Source organism: Schistosoma mansoni, chromosome 1, assembly GCF_000237925.1.
Source record: "Schistosoma mansoni strain Puerto Rico chromosome 1, complete genome".
Lineage (NCBI taxonomy): Eukaryota > Metazoa > Platyhelminthes > Trematoda > Strigeidida > Schistosomatidae > Schistosoma > Schistosoma mansoni.
The window spans coordinates 63439430-63461693 of NC_031495.1; the positions used below are offsets into that span (position 1 = coordinate 63439430).

General features: G+C 36.7%; 1 protein-coding gene across 1 annotated transcript; it reads left to right on the forward strand.

Annotated features, from left to right (window-relative positions):
- Window positions 1-994: 994 nt before the first annotated feature.
- Window positions 995-21805, forward strand: Smp_126440 (putative ankyrin repeat domain protein; the record flags this gene model as incomplete). The annotated part of the gene is made up of 14 exons (XM_018795164.1): window positions 995-1031; window positions 4537-4674; window positions 5095-5348; window positions 6787-7195; window positions 9483-9637; window positions 9809-10321; window positions 12274-13077; window positions 13651-13732; window positions 14585-15360; window positions 15694-15822; window positions 17541-17636; window positions 18178-18333; window positions 19923-20009; window positions 20853-21805. 14 exons carry the CDS (start codon window positions 995-997, stop codon window positions 21240-21242), a joined length of 4026 nt encoding a protein of 1341 aa, XP_018649504.1. The 3' UTR covers window positions 21243-21805.
- Between the last annotated feature and the right edge of the window lie 459 nt (window positions 21806-22264).

The window sequence follows — 22264 nt, forward strand, 5'->3', positions numbered from 1 at the left end:
CTGTCCATTCACACGAGGCTCATATTGATGAACTGGACGGGAAAGCTCACGCGTTTCAAACTGAAAGCATAAACTACTTATATATGAGTACCTCGAATTTACCGAACAAAATGGACAAGCTATATGAACTCAGTGATGCCAATAAAGCGCATCTGAAACATAGATATCTTCTCAGTTTACTGTCCGGGAGATATCACTACCCGAGATATCTTTGTTTCTTAATGATAGAAGAACTGAAATGAGGGGCAGAGTATCTTTATACTTGCGATCTTGCCTGCAGGTATATCAAGTGCACAACCAAGAGTTTATCAATCTTGATGATTCCGTATGGTGCTCATTAAAATTGTCTGTCACCTCGAGATGTCATCTAAAGAAGGCTTACTGCCAACATTGAGTTGGACAGTCGTGAGCTGGAAGGATTATCCCGCTCACCCCATCTCGGATTCAGTCATACTCTGGTTCTAAGAGACTTCAATCTTACTAAGGTCAATTTCGCGGAACATACATACATAAGAGGTAGAAACTCTACTGAGCCTCAGTCTTTCACCCCCATTGAAGATCTGAGATTATTTGGTAATGTGAAGTCGGCAACTCGTTGGAAAAACATTCAGACACCGTCGCGCTTGGACAGCGTACTTACAAACGACGAATTCCTCATCGAAAATCTCTCACTCCTGTCCCCTCTTTGTAAAATTGATCATGCCGTCATAGCTTTTGACCATATTAGCAAAACCAAACCAAAACATCATACTAACAACAGGCGTCGGAATTACGAACGTTTGGTTGTGTCAGCTTTGCAGGTCAATCTACAGAAGGTGGACTGAGAAGCTCACCCTCAACTTGCTGTGAACTCCCATTATTATTTCTTACTTATTGAGTAGATAAAACAAGTCACGTTGGGACTCTGAGAAAAATATCGCCCCCAGAAATCCACACACAACTTTGTGGTTGTTGAACTTTTGACAAATTAACAGCAGCTTTTTTGAAGGTCGTGATGAGAGACGAAAGAAAAAGGGTTAGAGATCAAGAAGGTCAGTACAACCAGATAGTTCTTGTATAATTATTTTTATATCCTGTCACCGAGATCTTATGCATATAGAGTATAATATCTTAAGCCTGTGTTCTGTCTCTCTCATGATACTGTTGTGTTTTAAAAGTTGAACTAAAATGAATTCGGACTGACATTTAGGAATTGACTAGTTACGTAGATATAATGTGCGTCTCAGTATCACATCACGTTAGGTATCAATGATAGTGTCAATTAAGACCGATTTAATACGATTTTGCATTCCTACTTTATGATAACACCAAACTATCATCAGTGATCGTTGAAATCAGACTTGAAACTCACGGTATAGTTTCTGGGCTCTGATCAGATTTTGTGTACCGGAATCTTCTTTGTGCTGCATGTTAAGCACTTGATTAGCCACTGGGTGCCAACAGATGTTTGGGATGGTGCAGCACAAACCATTTTAATCCTACACTTATTTATTTGAACGCAAACCTTGGTACAAAAGGGCACCAACATTTATATGTGCCACACAAAATTTCTGTAAGAGGTGGGATACTTCCCGGTTGTTCAAACCGAAGTAAGTGGTTTTCTTAGGGAGCCACTCCCCAGGCCTTAGACTTGGAGACTGGTCCGCAAGTCATTGAGACAACGTTAGAATATGTAGTTCCATGGTAGTCAGTGGCCACGAATAGATTCGCACGCCATTTGTTCCCTCATTAACCTGAGGTCTATGTGTACCGTTGGTTGATCAGTATCCAGTGTCGAACACTTACAGTGCTATTGATTTTGGGGATTTATTTACCGCTAACGTGGGATATCTCTAATATCCTATGGTATCAATGTAAGTTCGATTATAAATAATGGTTGACTTGTATCAGTGTTTTTCATGACATGGTTACCGGTTTTTTAACGAAGGGCCGTTAATGGACGTCTGTGTTTATGTTGTTTGTACGTTTTCTTCGATTGACGCAGATTGCTTCTCGATAATGTAAGCTTCGTTATTTCTAGCACTTATCTGACAAAAGTGATTTCTAAATGGGATCAACTAACAGCACAACATCATTAGAAATATAGTACAGATGTTTTTGGCGAAACGTTGCTCCGTTGACCTTGAAATGGATAAGAAAACAGGCTAACAAATTATATCGGTAAATCTACTCATTGGTTGTTGGTTTGGGTCGTGGCCTAAAGCATGTCATAGAGCGTGGCATATACAATTCGTGGTATTATTATCTGGGAACGCTAAGTATTATTGCGTCAAGTCAGTACCAGTGACTTACTCTTTCCAATACTTGTGTCGCTCTAGATAATGGACATGCCTCGGATAGACCATAATTTATAGACGACCTTTGAACGAATCTTCAATGACCTTGAGCAATGTCGGCCAATCAGTAAACAGTCAGTATAAAAACATGTTATACAAAACCAAATAATTAAAGTGGATACACTTTTTTTATATGGTCCAAGACTTATCAAGGTTAGGAGAAGGTTCAAAGGTTCCAAAGTTGTAATGCATAAGGTAGAGGAACTCATCCATATGGCTCCATAATAGTTGGTCTCTGGAGCTATGATGAGGTCACAAAAGCCCTTTCAGCCTCGACCACATAGCTTCATTATTGTTTGTGTAATCCAGTTGTGTAAGTTTATCATTTTTATTATGGATATGTCTCTACAATACTCATACCACTGAACTTCCCTCCCAACCATCGATTGCTATCATCGATGGTTAGAGGCCTTGAATGACATGGCTCAAAATCGTTTGCAATGGCACAAATGCATCCACTCTTCGTGTTCTCCCAAATTCTAATCTGAATTGTTAATTCATTTAGTATTGTTTGTTTGAATCTTCCCGTCGATGTGTTAGGACTGCAACTGGTCAGTCTCTAATTGGCATATGTGCATACTGTGCGTATTGCCTCGATAATTCACAAGCATGGTAAGCAGAGATGGATAGTGGCTAGCAGTGAATTCTTAATGTTTCTTTCTTTTTTCTCTTTCCAAATTTACTTCACTGGATTGCACTCCTTGAATAACATTTTCAAACCCTAATCTTTCCGAATGCCCCCAAATGCCCTGGTACGGCCGAGAGTGGAGAGAGTCCGCTCTCCCTCTCGAAATGCTCTCATATGGCCAGCGAATATATAGCCTCTGCCAGGGAAGTCCTACTCACTGCCTTCTCGTGGTGGGGGTGTTGTTTACGAAATTGAGAGGACGAAAAGCGAATGTCCGGCGCTTTAACCGGGTTGGTGGACAAGGCGAGTCCACCTAGGGGAGTTGGGAAACCCTGATTTCAAACCAGTGGTGCACATGGGCTCCAGTATCCTGAGGGGACAGATGGCTTACGAATCAACCGTTGATCACCGGCTACCATGGGACTGCATCTCCCCACGATGCTCCACTGCCTTGTGGATCAGACATTCAGGTCAAAGGCTCCGGGTGTGGCCCCTTAAGAAAACCACCTGCTTCAGTCTGGGCACCTGGGCAGTATCACAGCCCTCACACAAATCGAATGAGATTTGTGAGGCGCATATGTATTTGGTGCTTCCTTGTACCAATATCTATGTGTCTAAATAAATAAAATAAATAATCTTTCCGAATACTGCTTATACTCTTACCACTTCTACCACTATGGGATTTGAATCGACAACTGCATCTCTGTGCTAATGTGGTATGGCAACTCGAACTGATGTACATGTGTACGCACAAAGTCCTACGTTTCTGCTGACTGACTGACTGATTTTTCATGATATATGAATACGTAACAATTGGAGTTGATATAGCACTGAATCGAATCATATGTTGTTTACTAGTGAGAACAAATACCTGTTTAAAACTATTTGTTCTTTCAGACCTGTTCTGCAATATTCATTTCTGGAAACATAATCAGTAATTTTTTTAGTTCTGCACGTAACAAGTGTGTAGAGATGAGATGTCAAGGAAAACTACCAATCAGAAATAATAGATGTTGTATCAAACAAACAATGAGTTGGGGGTAAACTCCAGTTTGCATTGCATTCTGTACATTTAAGTTGTGTTGGTTGTAAGCACAATGACTTGTGTTCATTACGTATATTTTGAACTGAGTCTTCTAACTATATATTATTAAATGCTTTTGTGATATTGGTTTACTAATATTTCATTAATGTTGAAACTGTTTCTTAATGGGTTGGGCAGTTTACCAACGGTAAACCGACAAGTCTATCTAAATTTTATCAACTGATTTATAGGTTACTTACTTCTGTGGTGCATTTTTCTAATGTATATCAGACTATTTGAATTAATGAGCCGTTTGTGTGAGAGGGTTTTTACAAACTGCAAACGAAATTATTACTAGACTATTGATTTATCTAATGAATGTATTACTTAGCTGGGTTATTATCTATCCACTAGGGATTAAAGTAATTTCTGATTGTTGCGTACATTGGACTCATCGTTAGTATAAATCGTGCTTGAAACCTTGTGTTATTCTAATCCTTACTTTAAAAGTATTCATTCACACACTAATTGTTATGCTATATTTTCAGGATCCGAGAAACGTGATAGTAGACGTCCTCTAACTGTTCGAGATGTGAGTTTGATTCGTTTAGCAAAGAATGGGGATTTGGATTCAATCAAACAAATGATAAAGGAAGGAGTAAACATAAACGAGCAAGATGAAACAGGTAAGGAAGTGCACCGATAGAAAAGAGGAGATTGTGTTTTATATCCCTGGAAACATGTGATTGTGTTTCTGTATAGAGCCTAAAGTTATACAGGATAAATTATATATTTTATATTGTTGTAGATCAGTATATAGACAGAATATAACAAGCATTTAGGTTGGATCAACTTAATTGGCTGTTTTTATTGTCTACTGATCTACGATTTGTGCGTCATATGATCTAAGTCACTTGTCTTACAGCTTGGCCTTTTAGACGTGGAATCTACCACTTAAAGGTAGAACTCCTTAGTATCTCAATGTAACTAGTTGTTTTTGATCATTAATCTCAGTTCACCGGACTTTTGTTTCGATCACTGATGCATGTTAGTACTTCATTTCATTACAGGGGCTGTTCTTCATGCGTTTCCACTTAAATTTGTAGGTTGGACTGTATTGCACGAAGCATGTGTGCGGAACCTTCCACGTATGGTTGATTATTTGCTGCGACATGGAGCTGATCCCAGTATCTCAAACATAAACGGTGACGTAGCACTTCATTGTGCTGCGCGAGTAGGATGTCTGCGTATTGTTCGAGCACTCTTATACTACAACGCCGACCCTCTGTTATCGAACCATAGGGGTGAGAAACCTTTGGACTTGTGTCATGACCCTGAAGTATCCAGTTTTCTCAAACAAGTATGTCTTGGCTGCATTTTTTAAAGGTTACATTTTGTAAAAAGGATTGTGTCGTAGGAATATCAGAAGCTTATCAAGCAGACCAGTTTCTCGAAAGAATTGTACTTTTGAATATTTTCTTAAAGACACTCCAAAAGCTTATGGTGATACTTTTATGCTATGACAACCCGGGCCGACATATATCTGTGACAGGCTCTACATTGATGCTTACTGACTGACATCTTTATTTATGTGGCCTTTAAACTTGAGATGAGGCCAGACCATGGTCGCTTAAGGGACTATATTATCAGATGATTGCGGAACTACAGTTCGATGATGACAAGGAGGCAGTTGTGAGGTTGGATTTTTACATCCATTGGTTGTATCACAGAAAGGTGGATGAGTGTGTTCAACATTTGAGAAATTCATTGTCTCTCAAACTTGAACCTTTATCTTTCGACACGATCGTTGCTTATATTTCGTCGACTGGCCTTCATTTGATGAGATGTACATTTGATAGATGGTTGCTCACATTGGTTGGTCGTGTCCATCTACTTTATTATGGTCAACTAAACAGTATTTTGTAAATGTGGTAGCTGTATTATGTGGATTAAAGTGATTTCCCCCTTTGTTGAGCATAATTTTTATTTCCAGATTGTTTATTTGATTATAAGTATATACGTCATCGCTGTCGTTAATTGAGAACACCGAGTGAGTAGTGGTAATGTTGCGGTTAGCATAACAATTAAGTGTTGTATCGGTTGGTGAGTTTATAAACTTTCATCGACTGTGAGAGGGTTGGGGCATATGTAATGCCTGATCAGCCACTGACCACCAGTGTGTCATGGAGGTTAGTATATATATGGGGTAGAAATAGGTTAGGGGCAACTAAATCGATTTATAAGGTCAACTCATGAAGTTAATGACTATTGATATGAGCTATACAGGGAGATTCAGTCTCCTTGATCGCGATTTGTGAGACAACTGTAGTCTGTCTATGTTGCTTGTTAACTAGGTGATGAGTCGAAATAGTTCCAGTGAATGTATACACATTTCTCAACATCTTGTAAATGTTGGACAATCAAGTATTATTTTGTATCTTTCATTCGTTTCTGGTGACTCGCTTATCTTCCTCTTCGTTTTTCGTGTCTGTTATTCTCCTCTAAATCTTGAGTTTCAGTTTTCATGCTTTTCACCTTCGATTTAATTAATACTTTTCTAAACATACTTTGTGTATTTAGTTTCCACTACTATTGTTATTATTATTATTTCGACTCTTTTTCATCTTTTGAACTTCCTGTTTCTACGCTAAAGTAAAATTTGGCAACTTGAACCAATTGTCATTCCAGCCAGTTCGTACGCAATATATATATGAAACTGCTCAATAATCTCTTCACTAATTGGTCAAGTTTTACTGTTTGCTGGATATTCTTTATTGTTATTGTGTTTATATTTTCAGCATACTGAAACTAACCAATCACACATGTTAGCATCTTCTGGTTCTGGGAAATCATCACATTTGAAAGTCCGCCAACATACACACGGTACAAAACATCTGATGTCCTCTTTTTCTGGTACGACAGTATCCAGCTCCATTGAACATCACGGTGGTGGGGGTAAAGATAACAGTAGTATAGCAAGTCCATCGAATATTTATTCAGACTCAGAGGATGATGGTCATTCACTTTCAGGTTTGAATATTACTACCAATATATCTCACCATAATATTAGTCCTAATAATACTAACCAGCAGTTAGATTTGAATTGCTTATCATCTACCGGTCATTATAACCATCCAACATCTAGTCCATCATTGCCGTCTGTACCCAAATCCGTAACTGATATGCACATCTCTTCATCAAAGTCATGTGAGTGTTTTTCACGTATGTATGCTTCTACATATCTTCTTCTCATTACAAACTGTTTTGCTTAACGTTTGTTGTAAATTTTATGCAATATTATGGTGTATTATTCCAATAACTATTCACAGATCTCGATCTTTGTTCGTGTTATATATAGTGAATTTTACAATAGCTATCAATACTAACTGACAGACTGTTTAGATTATACATGAGAATCGATAAATGTACTCATTGTTGTATGGATGAAGGTGTCTCACTTGATTATCAAATGTTATGCCTCACTCACTAGTTTTCGAGGTGATAGCAGTACAGGTTTATGATGTTTAGCTCCAAATATGTTGGTGTTGGAAAAAAACAAACTGAGTCCTGGTTAGTGTATCTTTCATTAGATTGTTATTATGATTACCACCATTATCAGATAATGCCTAATGGATGTATTATGAATAATAAGTAACTAGGTACCCCTTAACTATGACCTTACAAAACTGTCTAGTTATTATCCACTGAGTTTTGCGAAAGATAGGTGGGAACTTATGTGATTGCCGTGTACACCTTGTTTGTTGTTGGTATAGTAGAATCTGATAGACGTGTTTATCGACTTATATTATCATACTTCTGGTTGACATAGTGATTCGTTAGAATTATATGTCTGTGGTGATAAAGTCTTAAGGTAGGGAGAATGCTTCAAAAGAAAGAATAATATAGCAAAATGTCGAGTATGAATTGATATTAAGAGTCAAGATGAATACAACTACAGCAGTGCTATTGGTTACTCGTGACCGTGGTTAGTTGGGAATAGTTTGTTGAGATGAAAGTAATGTTTAGTAGCCGGTGGGATAAATTACAGCTCTACTATATGAATCACAAGTCGATCGGTTAATGGCTTCGTATCATACAGTCGGACGGTCATGATGTCAGATTTGAGCTGTATCATCTTGTACGTATTTGCCTAGTTAACGTTACCCAACAGTCAGCTGAAAGTAATGTTTGTTCTACATTTTTAGGATATTGTTTATCTTTATATTTTAGTAAACGGAATTCACTCATTGAGACATTATTATTGTAATTATTATCACCCTCAAAAATAAGTATATATATTTGGGACTGTACAACCTTGAAAAGGAATTTGCCGGAAAGAGACCTCTTCGCGGAACCAATCTTTCTTATTTAATGTCTTAATTTGTTCAGCTTATTTAAGTTCAATGTTTGCATTTGCGTTAGTGTATATACTATTGATGTAATGAAAGATATGTGGGAAATGACCTATATGTGTTTACGTTTTTCCATGTTTGTATGTCATTTGAACAGTAGTGTTCACTGATAACAAATGCTAAGTTATCATTAGTAGTGGCATTTGCCTTCATTAATCTCTTGTCTGTGAAGTGCGCATGTGTTTGTTTGCATAAACAAGCAGTCAGTTGGTCTAAATGTTTGTACAAATGAGTGACTAGATAAAGTTGTCATTTGTTACTATGTGTTTATGTTTGTGTGTTATTGTTTGGAGTAGGTAGGACGCATGGGTTGGCTATTTGGTGTTTGTATTGTTGTGTTTGTTTGTATATCTGTATATGTCTGTTGCAGTAGAATTATCATTCGTAATTACAATAGTAGTAAGTAATGAAATATACTGGATGATGTATGTGTGGGTTGTGTTTAGTAGTCATAGCTACACTAACTCATCTGTTGGTCAGGGGTTTAGGAAGTTTCTTTGCTTTTATTGTATCAACAGTCAAATAAGCGTATATACTAGTGATACACATGCGCATGCAGGCATACACTTGCGTAGAGACGATGATTAGGAGAGGGAGGAGGCGATGAAAGCAAACACTCACAACCAGCAGTTGCATACAAACAATTTTTATGCCAATAAATAAGCAAGTAAAAGTCTTCGTATTAGCTTTTAAATAGTTTCAGTGTTTTCGCATACGTCTACTGTAGTGGTAACGTTGGTGTGAGCGTGTAAATGATCATATTGTTCATCATATGAAGTACTTTTTTCATGACAAGTCAAATATGAAGTTATTTGGAGAAATACGATCATAATTGTTGTTGCTATTTTTGTGGTTTTCACATTGGAAATATTTCCATTATAACACTGGTCAAGTGTGTGATCACTTATTAGAAGAGACAAAAGGTGGGACATATATATATATATATGTGTTTGTGCATGATAGTAGTACATAAATAATAATCATAATAATAATAACAGTAACATACAAGTTGTTTGTTGAGATAATCGGCTAATTGTGATCTCTGTGTCTTTGTGTACGTGCTCATGTGTATATCTATCTAGTGAAGAAAGATCCCTATGCGTTTGAAGATGATGAGAATGATGAGACGGTGAACAATTCTGGGAACTCACTACTTCATCCTGCATCTGGTGTTAATAATAGTAATAATACCAATACACAGGCAACAGGCCATATTGGAGTTCATTCTAGTTGTGGTGTTAGTGTTGGTACTCCAGTCAATTTCAATAAGTCAACTTCTTCCAATTCTACCATTTCTACTACTACTATCACCACAATCACCACCACTACTACTACTATCGTCAATACAAATACGAATACTAGTCCAAATAGTAATAACAGTATTGGTAGTATTGATTCACTATCAAAGCACACACGTCAACTGTCTTCTTCCAATTTGTCAACTACTGTGGAGTGTGGAAATATAATTTTGGATAGTAACAACGATAATACATTGACAGGTACAATCAATAGTGCATTTACTACAACTATTGCTCCCAATAATAGTAGCAATTACACAACTAGTAACAATAACTGTGGTAGTGTTGGTGGACCTCCGCTTCGGCTTCGTTTTGCGAAAGAAGCCGGTCAATATACTTTGATGGAACATCAACAACAACAACAGATTGATTTATCCCTTTCGAATTGTGAGACAAATCTTGTTCCTTCATCAAGTGGAATTATTTGTACAACAAGTGAAGCGTCTCATGTCACTGTTGTTAGTGATAGCGACAACGATCACAACAACATGAATTTTCAAATGAATATTAATAATAATAATGGTAGCGACAATGTTAGTAATGAGCATAACTCCAATATGGGTACATCGATGACGATAAAAAGTGAGCCAGTCACCGTATCAGGTGATGAAGAATTGAATCATGTAAGTCAATTATTATGACATTAATCGTAACTGCTCTTGAGTGTTTATTTTGTACAAATTAACAACCAGCTGATTAACATTGTGTTGGATAAATGTGCTGAGTAAATTTTTTGTATATGTGTGTGCAGGGTAGTCAAATGTAGTCAAATGTTTAATCACCGTTTCCAGTTTGTTACATTGTTTGTTTTTATGTCTAGTGTATAGGCTCTGTCGTTGAAGTATTATGGAGGTGTTAATGTGTATGTGTGTGTGTGTTTGACCGATTTAGCGTGTTCTGTTTGTCAGTTCAGTTGTTTGTAATTGAGTGATTTTTTTCGCATTGGCATGCGTACAATGACTGACACTGGTTATTTGAGAATCCGTTTTCGGATTTTCGAAGCTGTCGAGTTACGAGTTTGTGAACCTGAGTGTTGGTCAGGTTATTATTGTAGGTTTAGACATTCACTTTTCAACCACTTTCGGGTGTGTTGAGAGCGGATAAGTGGTAAAGCTAGCAGTGAAACACACAGAGAAAGTATGAATCACAAAGCCGAGCTCATGATTATGTACATTTTGATTGTTGGCTTGTATCTCATCTTGATTTTGTAACCATTAATTTATAGTTCATACTTGTGCCCCCATCTCCCTATCTTGTTATTGTGAGTTAAAAACAGTAATTGAGCTTAGTTGTTCTGGGGATAGAATAGTGGAACAATAGTTTAGATACTAAACCGCTCGTTCTGTTATAGATCAAGTATCCGTTGTCCGTCCGTCTGTCTCGTAACCGCACTTACTGTAGATAGTACTGTTATAATTTCTCTTCATATGACCCAGTTATTCCTATTGCTTAGTATTCTTGGACACCAATACATTCGACAAGTTCCCAAATCAGAACACGTTTGAACAGGGGAGAAATTATATTCCGAATAACAAGGATAAATGGAGGTAAGAAGTGCAATAAGAAATACGTTACTATATTTATAGTTTTACATGAGAAGATTCTAGAGTCTTCTCCAGGTATCGGCTATAGCTGATTGGTTAAGAATTAGCCAATCAGAAATTGGCCAAGTAATAGGTACACTTGGTTAACCAGGAAATGACTTTTATTGCTGAGAGATGTGATATGCCCCAGTGGTGTCTTAATTTAGTGAGAAATAAATATATGTATGTGTGTGAATATGTACACACACGGTCGATTCGGTGTAGTCAATAAACTTCATTTTTCAGTTTCAGTGTTTTCACTGGAGTTGATATACGGGAATTTTGTGTATCAGTATCATCTATTGGAGACCTCATGTCACAATAAATACAATATTTCAAGTTCTGATTAGTGTTACCACCGGTTGTTTAATGAATGAATGAATGAGAATGTGATAAGGTTGATAAGAATATGTGACAGCTCATGTTTACTGTTGTTGTTGGGGAAATGATTATACTTTGCTACCATGATAGAGTTGTGTATATATATGTGTTTGGTATTGTAATGGGGTTTTAAGTGCCGAGTTTCTACGATATCGACTATGGTGAATGTAAGGAAAAGGAGTTTATGTCTTTGAATTGATTGTCTGAGTTGGTAAATATATTTTGTGATGGTTGTTTGTTTTGAAGAGAATTTGTTATGGGATTGTGTGTATTTGTATTTTATAGTGCTTCAGATTTGGAGCGTTGGTGTAGTGATTGTGGTGTTTGACGTTCAGACACTAAATGGCAGTTTCAAATCACGCTCCACCCATTTGGGTTCGGGCTACTGGGCAGTACCATTGGCCGTCGCTGTAAGAGTGCGTCTCATAAACAAGTACTCGGCGAATGAGTTGATGTATAAATGTTAGTCCTACAAAGGAGTTCGCTTCCATTTCGTCACGTTCTATAATTTAGACAGTATCCTAATGATTTTCGGAGTATGATGATTATTTTGTTTTTTATATTCATCTATGTCTACGAGGTCTTTCTTTTCTGTTAATTCTCTGTGACAGGTGTCTACATCATGCCATTCAGAGTCATCAGGAGGCGAAGAAATCTCGGCACAGAAGGTTCCTCCTTTACGTATTAAATTTGCTTCGGGTACTTCTGGAGATGAATCGTCATCAATGACTTCATCGTGTATGTCAGTTGGAGCAACTTGTGGTGGATTGATAACTCGTCCTATTAATAATGTGGAGAATAATTCGAGTAATGAGTCGAATATGAATGATAAATGCGACGTGAAACCTCGTGTGTCTGATGACGGTTTGATGACTGTGAATAACAAAAGTGATGGTAAGGAGGCTGGAGTCACTGTCACTTCTATCGTTTCGACGAGTGTCGTTTCAGTTCCTGAAAAAGTTTCATGTTCAAGCGTGGAGAATATCGGCGACGGTAACGACGGCAGTGGTGCTACCACCATTACTGCTACTGGCACTACCGAGACTGTCCACGATCAATATTCTAGCCACCATGAGAAGTTATCTCAGTCTTATGATCATGTTGTTGCAACGAATGTACACCATAACGAATTGAGTACAGAGTTGTCCATATCTTGTACTCCCCCATCGACATGTACCACAAGTACTGGGATGAACACTAGTGTGAATATTACAAGTGGTGTTAACACTGTTGAGATGAGTAGCAATCGTAGTAATGCAAGTAATGCTAATCGGGTGAAAGTGGATAATACTCTGGAGACGAGTGAGTGTCATGGAAAAAGTGGCAATAATAATAGTAATCATAACAACCACACTCACAATCGAAATAATAGTAATAATAATAATACGAATAATGGTAATCGAGAAGTGTCGAAAGTGAGTTTACGTGTTTTTGTATGTTTGTTGATGTACGTAGTTGCATTAGTCACTTGAATGTTATAATTGTGACAGAGCGTACTGAAGTGTAGTAAGATGTAGCTATTGGTGAGAAAGTAGATAGAATTTTGATCAGAACAACTTTTGGGAGAAATTTATCTATTCTGAATGTGAAGAAGACGGAATTTTCTTCTGCTTGAACTATTTGTAAACATATGTGGTTTACAGAATAAAATTGTGTGATGAGAATGTTTCACGCTGGCGTTGTTGTTGTTGACGATATAGTTTTTATTGTCAGTCTTGTGACAGTGTCTAGTGTGTGGTTATTGACGGTTGTTACCTTAAGCTTATTGTTCCAAGGGTTGTAATAGAAAACAAAGATTATGAGGAAAGTAAAGTGGAACTGATCACGTTGAATAATGAAACGAGATTATCAGGATAGGTTTAGGATGCGAACGAACTGTTTTTGAATACATAAAAGGAGTTTCAGTTTTCGTATGGGATTTGTTACTTTTTGTATGAATCTTTTTCAACTTGTCTGATTGTTTCGTTTTTCATGTATTCATGTTGTAGGATACTCACCGGCATCGTAGTGGGCGTACATTACGTTCACATACAGCTGCTCAACGTGAAAAAGAAGAGAAGGAACGTCACAGTAAGCATTTTGTTAGTGCAGTGTTTGTAGTGTTTTGATTCCATTTCCTCTTTATTGACAGGAAACAGTTTGTGATGGATTGTAGAAGAAATTGGTGTTGATTTGATAAGGTAGAAATAGGAGTGTGATGGAAGATTTGTGTATGTGTCATTAGTACTATGTAATTTGGAACTTATGAATTACCCTGTATTAAGTGGATGAGACGTGGCGACGACGAAGTAATGGTCTAGTAACTAGATTATATTCATAGTTTTGCTTGCATTCGTGTTGACTGATTGATGTTTGTAGTGTAATGGATAAATGAATGGTTTAATTTTGTAATAAGCTCGAGTTTAATACATGCACATTGTTATGTTGCCAAAAGAGTTAACATTGTATTTGATTGTGTGAATATGTAAAAATGTTATAACTCATCATTCAGTTGGTCAGCCAATCTTTGGTACCATAAAGCATTAAAAAGTGCATCATCATCATCATCACATAGAATGAATGACACAAAACTATTGTGTGAATCAATTGTCAAGGTAAAAATGATGTACTTGAAGTGGTGAAATACTTCAGAAAAGTAGCTCGCGTAAAACCGAAAGTGAGTAAGATTTGATTTTTCTTGAACATTTCATTGTGGTATTTATCAGAAAGAAACAAGTGATTGATGGAAGGCTTGATAACAACTTCGAATCTATGTTAGGAAGTCGTACATCTTTTATGAAGGCAGTTCCAGAGTGTAGAACTCATCTGTGAATGGCGATCGTTGATTGCTCATAAAGTCAGTGAGATTGTGATAATGTTTTCGATCAGTTTTGTAGAATGTATTTAATGTGCGTTGGTGACGGTACTTTTTTTTCTATTTAGCGGATGATGCTACTCCGATTAAGAAGCGTAAACTTCGTTCTCGTTCGGATACTGTGACAAATCATGAGAATATCAGTCAACAGAGTCGTAGTGGTAGTGGAATTGGGACAGTAAATGCAAATAATTCACCTATAACAACTGTTCATGCTGGTTCGTCAACTGAATCTTCTAATGTGTCGTCTTCAAATGCTGTTGCAAACATGGATGTGATTGAAGATACACATGGTTGTTTAACTGTGACTGTTTCTTCTCAAAGTGACAGTCACATGGGTAATGAAGAGAAGAAGGTGTCTATGGGAAGTTCTCAGTGTACAGTGCTGACTGATAAAGATACTACTGATATGCATATGACTTGTGTTTCTGAAATTGAAGGAGGACATTCTGTTTCATCGTCTACCACTACTATTACTACTACTACTGACAATGATAACAGCAAGAAAATGGAAGTGGATGAAAAACCAGAGATGTGTGGAACTGCTGTGTCAGTTGCGAAATTGAATATGGATGGATCGAATGATGTGGATGTTGTATCATCAGTCTCAGAAGTAGGAGCAACGACGGTGGTAACAACAGCAGTAGGTGTAGCAGGAATAGCAACATCGACTCCATCATCATCATCGTCATTAGTGGAACAGACAGGTGGACGTTCTAGTGAAGCAGATTGTGACATGAGTTATTTATTTTGTCCGTCTGCTCCTGGAGATGAAGATCGTAAAGATGTTGAGTTGTTGAAATTTCAAAATCCATATGGCAAAGCTGCTGAATTGAACAAGAATGTAAGTGTATGATTACAAATATATTAATTTATTTATAAGAATGTAAGTGGTTTCAGTCAGTTAGTATTAGTGATGATGAATGTTGACTGGTTGGTTGGTTGTTGGATGGGGATACATTTGAGTAGTATTTGTAATAGTGTAATGTTTGTTGAGAGTGTTAACAGAAATATTATAATTATTGCTTTGTTTTGAGTGAAATAACACTGTTTGAAGAGTTATATTTCGATAAATTTGACTATGTATGACAAGTGTACTAATGAGATTTATAAATTCTTTGCATGGTTTGTTTTGATGGATGGATGTTTGATGCAATCAACTATACTACTTCAACAGTTACGTGAACTTGTCAATAATTTGGTGAAGGTCCATCCGAAAGCACCTTGTGGTTATCAAGATTACCTGTTGGTTACTCGTAATTACCTATTGGCTAATCAACTGTCATTTGCTACATATGTGAAACGTGTAAGTTCTTTATTATTTTGTGCATTATTTTTTAGTAATGAGTGAGTGTTTTGTAGTGATAGTGGTAGTATTGGTTGTATTTAAATGATAATTATGGGCTTTGTATTAGTTGTAAATACTGTTTTGTTTGGTGGAAATGATTTATAATTTTAGTTGGTTGAATATGGTGTGATATTTGGCGACTTGAGTTTATGATTGTCATTCGTAAGTGTTTATTGTTCGTTGTGAAGTGTGTATCTTTTTGCTTTTTACAACCGCCTATAATAAGAACTGTTAATAAAGACAGGCTACTTGAATTCGCCACATCCATGTGTATGTACCAGTTGAACTACTTCTGTGGAGCCAGTTATGTAGGGCTAACGATTCGGCAAGTCCATCATCGCATTGCAGAGCACCGTCCGTGTTGGTTAAGCAAAGGACAGATAAGAAAGGTTAAGAGTTCTATTCTCGCTGACTTTGTAAACACAGGTCATCAAGTTGACTTGAATAAAGCTTTCAAGGTTATCTACCATATTCCATCAAATTTGCTACATGGTTTACGAGTTCATCTGTTGCATGTTACTGAAGCCATTGGAATCCATATTCATAAACCAAACCTTTACATCGGAAAGAGTCTTGTACAACCATTCTTGCCACCTTGTATATCCGTATAGAAGTGAGTTTGTAGCTGAACTTATTTGAAACCCTTTCCTTTGAAAAATATTTAAATTATTTTCTAATTTATCTCACTTTTGTATATTTACATATTCTCAACATTCGTCTCTAGATTCTTACATAACTACAATCATACTGACCTTTCATCCAAATATTTTGTTAGTCCCTTCTTTTTGTATATTATGCAATACAGCAACTGTTCAAATTTTCGAATGATTATTTTGATTACTATGGTCCCCCTCTTTCCAATTACTCAATATTATTTTGTAATGAATGTGTTATTATACAATTATTATGTAACATAACTACTCTTGCTTCATAACTTTCCTCCTTCCTATACTATATCCTTATATTCAACCTATCTTTTATATACTACCACTACTAAATGAACTACTTCTATGAATACAGTGTTCATCTTGTTGTGCTAACGAGGTATGGCAACTTGGACCGATGCATATATTTGCCTCGTCCTACGTTGTAGCTGACTGACTGAGTGAACATAACTACTCGATGAGTACTATTTCATTGCTGTAAATGATACATATATACATTAGTGTAGATTCATGATGAGAATGTATTTGAAAAGAAATTTCTTCATTCGATTCGTTTATCTTTGTGTTGTTTCAATATTGACTTGAGTCGAAATGAATTGATTTGTTTGTATATGATATTTTGAATTACGTTAGTTGCTGTGTATGGTGATGTGAGTGAGGTTTGTGTAGTGGTCCTAACTACGTTGATGATAAGTGACTAATTGATCATTCCAGTGAGCTGTATGACCTGTTATGTGATTGCACTCACTGATGGATGAGTGCCTACACTGTTAACTATTTGGGTGACCTTGATTGTTAATTTATGTACTAGAATGAGTAAGTGAAAACGGAAATATTGTGGTGTTTTACGATTTAGTAGTTATTCTAGCCATGAATGATTAAATGATAGGATGAGACGTATAAACATTGAGGCAGTTTATTGTATGAGTTATTTCGAACGTTGTTTGTTCTTTTTTGAGTTGTTTATCAATCAATCAATCAATCTGTTTGTCTTATTTGTTTATCGTGTAGTCACCACCGAGTCATTTGGAAGCGACATTTGTGGAATTATTCAATGAACAAGAAGAAGAACGCTATGCTCAGGCATTGAAACATCAATCAGAACGAGTGAGTGTTAGTATTCACTGTGTTGGATGTATTTTGTTTGTGTGTGGGGATGATTAGCAATAAAGTGATTGGAAGCGAAATATTTTGTCAATGTTTATTAGTAGTGATCTGAGCAGTATTTGTATGTGTGTGTGTGAATTTGTATGACGACAGTGTTGTTAAGTTAGAAGATATGACATATAGGAAGTGTGACTTGGAGTTATGTTAGTTGACGAAGATCGTTGACGAGAGTAATAAGGAATTAACTGTCCACTGTCATAAAAATCGTTTGGATGAATGTGAAATGTATTATTTTGTTGTATGAACAAGAGAATAGACAGTATTTGTTTGTCAATGACGAGGAAATTGGGATGGCATTAACGTAGTGTTGATATTTGTGGATTATTTTGCCAGTCTTTTTTATTATTTGAATTGTAATTTTCATAATGGTTAATTGATTTCAGGTCTGTATGTTTATGGTAATGACAAGTGTTTGTTTGGAATACACTGAATGTTCATTTCAACTGACTTTTTTTTAGCCTTTTATTATTATTGTTTGTAGGAACATTTACAACTGGGTGCAGAACAAGCTGTTTTACGTGCTCAAACACGTGGTGCATTAGCAGTGGCCAATCAATCGAAACCATATTCGTTTTGTTCAATATTATCTTATAATGATTTGACGTATATTCCACCGGTTGGGAAATTAGAGAATCGAGTGAGTAATAGTAGTAGTATATTTGTTTTCTCTGTTTTGTTTGTTTGTTTGTTTATATTGTGCATATAATTCGAGTTTATGAAATGAATCAGTGATGTGTTGTAATATTAGTCGGAACTGTGTATTGGAAGGTGGTGTTGTTGATGTTGTCAATCCTTTCTGTTTATCATCTGTTGGTGATATGGTCTATGTTCGTTTTGTATGTATGTATGTATTGTGTGCGTGTGTGTGCTGTGAAGCCAAGATTTATGTATTGGTGCTGGGAGTTAGTGAAGATTGTTTTCAAAATGATCGACTTGTGTTGAGTGTGCTTGTTTAGTTTTCCATGTATTGGCTTGTAAAGCTGAGTTTGTATGTGATTTGGTTTTTGGAGTTTTCTGTATGTTTCTTAACTTCGTTGTTCTCGTTACTACTGTTGACACAATACATTGTGAAATTGTGGTCTTTCTTGAGATCAAGATCCTTCTTCGACTGAAAAACGGAGAACAATTTGTTGAAGTTCTGCTCTCCATTGCTTAAAATATGTGTAGGCGTATATGCTGTGTTTGTTGACTCATATGTACATTTGTGGTGTATGCTACTTGTGTTGACAGACGTGGGTAGTATGTAACAGTAGTCAGATATGGAATGTCTGGCAGCGAAAGCTTGGGAAGATTGAACTGGAGAAATCAGAAAGGGAAACTATCAAGGAATTGAGAAGTGGAAAAATCATGAAGGATGTAGAGGATAATTGATGGATGATTTGCAGATGAAGTATTTGATGTATGTTTTGAACAGTACATTCGGATTCATTTATCCAGTTGAATTTTCTGTTTACTAATCTTGTTTTTTGTGGAATTGTGTAATTGTTTATGAGTGGTAGTCGTAGTAGTAGTAGTAGTTACAATGTATGCTTCAATATGAACGATCGCGACTAGTGTTGTCCTAGTGACTTCTTGTTGCTGTGACTGATTGTCTTGTTTTGAAATTTTTCTTCAACTGTGTGTTGTGTTGTTGTGTATGACTGTTATTGATGTTCTGGTGACTCTGTAGTTAGTTGAATTGTGTAATTTTGGCAACTGGATTTTGTTGTGTATTATAATTTTCTAAACCGAATTTTGTTTTACTGCTGTCCAAGTAAATTAATTGTTCACTGTATTCGATTGTACATGTTGTGAATGAGAAGAATACTGATGGTTTGTTGCATGTTGTTTTGTTGAGATAGGAATCAGATCACTCGGTGTAGTAGTGTAGTATGAGACGTCTGATGGTAGAAAGTATCACGTAACTACAACGGTTTAACTGAAGACAGCGCATATGAGTGTGGATATTTAATTGATGATTTACAGTGTTATCGCAGTTGTATATTTGTGGTGGTGGTATTGTTGTGTAGTTGTTGCATAGAAGCAACATTCTTTATTTGTCTGACATTTACTTGTCGATCGTTTGAACTGTGGACTTTATCAGCTGTGTGAAAATGACACACATGAAATAGTGTTTATGATTGTGAATTGCTATTCATCATAGGTGTATTGTTTTACATTGTTGTATTATCCGTTTATATATATATATTTCCAATTGTGTGTATGTGTTTTGATGTGTTACTGCAGGAAGAAGAGAATATACGTGATCGTTTTACCCCTCGTACATTTATCGGTTGGCTTCAAGACATTATCGATACATTTCAAAATGAAAAGGTGAGCTGAAGCATCATTAGATTGTCATTTATTTGGAGGTTGTGAAGCTACCTGATAATCCTGAACGTTTTAAAGTTAAACTCTTGATTGATTGATTGATTGATTAATATGGTTGAAGTTGTTTTGCGGTGAAATAACAAGATGAAGGAATTTGTCAGGTATGATGGATGAATAGAAATATTGATACAAACGACGAAGTCATGCATCTTGACGATGAAATGAGATTATATAAAAGAGCACTTACCATATAAAGTGTTAAGCTTATGAGTAAATAAAGTGTTTCGATATTATGATGGGCGGTGTCCGAAATGTGATACTGATACACGACGTGCTACATGCTGATCCCCTACCTGACTACTTAAGCGAAAATACATGATTGAACGAGAAAGTACTTTTCCCTACCGAATGACATGCATAAATGCTCATATATATATATATATATATATATATATATATATATATATATATATATATATACGTCGTAGAAAATCAACCCATTTCTTAACGAGTGATGTACAATAGTTCTCCAGATTAGTTGTGAATATGATCGAGTGACCTTCTCGTTTGGACACTTCTAATTGTCTCATTATGTCACTTGTCAGATGAAAGGTTAATTCAGTCAGTAATAATACTCTATGGATGAAATCACTACACTCTGTTCACGACTCTGTGACTAGGGTGTTATGGTTGTCTGATGAAGTTTGGTTGTGTATGTGAAGACGTTGCGGATTGATCGTAGCGTGTGTACTGTAGAGAGTGTAACGACACCAAGTGCTTTGTTTTATATCTGTTCATGGTCCTCCACTCACTTGTGTGTTTGTGTTTGTACATTTTCGTATTTAGAAGAAATTACTCTGTCGACAACTTCATGAAGCTGAATCATTGATGATGGTACAGAAACTTGATTGGGAGATGAAAACTCGTGAAACATTGGCATCGAACATCGATTGTATTGGTGTTGTGGATGTATTTAAAGACATTCCAGCTAATTATGTTCCACTGATCCCAGTGCCTAATGACTTTCCAATATTTGCTCATGATCCGGTACATCGAGCGACGACGACGACGACCATAACGACAGCTGGGCAGGGGGTGGCAACAGCGACGACAATGTCAACCATACCGAGTACTCCGATCCCCATCACTCCTACTACCAACACCACCACACACACGGCTGTGAATAATAGCCCAACAGTATCAGCAACGACAACTACACCGACTATCAACTCATGATCGACATGAAGAAGGAGATTTGTTTTCATTTTCTGAGTAATGAAATCCATGTATTTTGTCATACTTCTCATTTCTTAGCCTCGATCTGATTTCGCCTTCTCATCCCAACAAAAACAACATATAAACTGACTTTCTCTCCTTCTTCCTCTTCATCGTCATATTGATTTTGTGTTTTTGTGTGTGTGCATGTGTCTGTTTGTTTGTGTACATATTTTGTATGTTGATGGATCGACTGATTTTCTATGATTTTCTGTTGTCATCATCCTTGTCGTCGTCAGTATTTATGGGATAATAATGTGGTTACTGAATGTGTATCAGGTGGATTGATGATGATGAACAGTTTTTGTGTGTGTATGTGTTGGGGTCTTATTTCTGTGTTGTGGTGAAACTGTTTTTATGATGTAATTTGCCAATGTCAATATGATTGGTTATAATAATTACTAATTTTACAATGATTTGTATAGTTTCCTTATTTATGTATTCATTCACTTATGTGTGTAATTAATGAAATGCATGTTTATGTACCTGAATTATGCAACTAAATATATTTATTTTATCCTTGGAATCCCGTGGTTTTCCCTATTTTGAAGACATCCTATTCAATAGTATGGTACCTAAGTTTGGAAATATCCCCAAGTGCACTGATATGATCGAGTGTGAGGAAAGTCCACCCACCTCTAAATGTTCACTTGGCCACGTGAATACAGCCATTGCGAGGGAAGTCGTACTCACTGCCTTCCCGTGGCATTGCTGTTGTTTACAAAATTGAGAGGACGAAAAGCGAATCTTCGGCTCTTTAACCGGGTTGGTGGATACGGAAAGTTCACCTAGGGGAGTTGGAAAATCCTGATTCCAAATCGATGGTGCACATAGGCTCCAGTATCCTGCTGAATGAACAAATGGTGTACGAACCAATCGTTGGTCACCGGCTACCATGGGACTGCATCTCCTCACGATGCTCCTGCACTACCTTTAGGTCGAAGGCTCCGGGTGTGGCTCCCCAGGGAAACCACCTGCTTCAG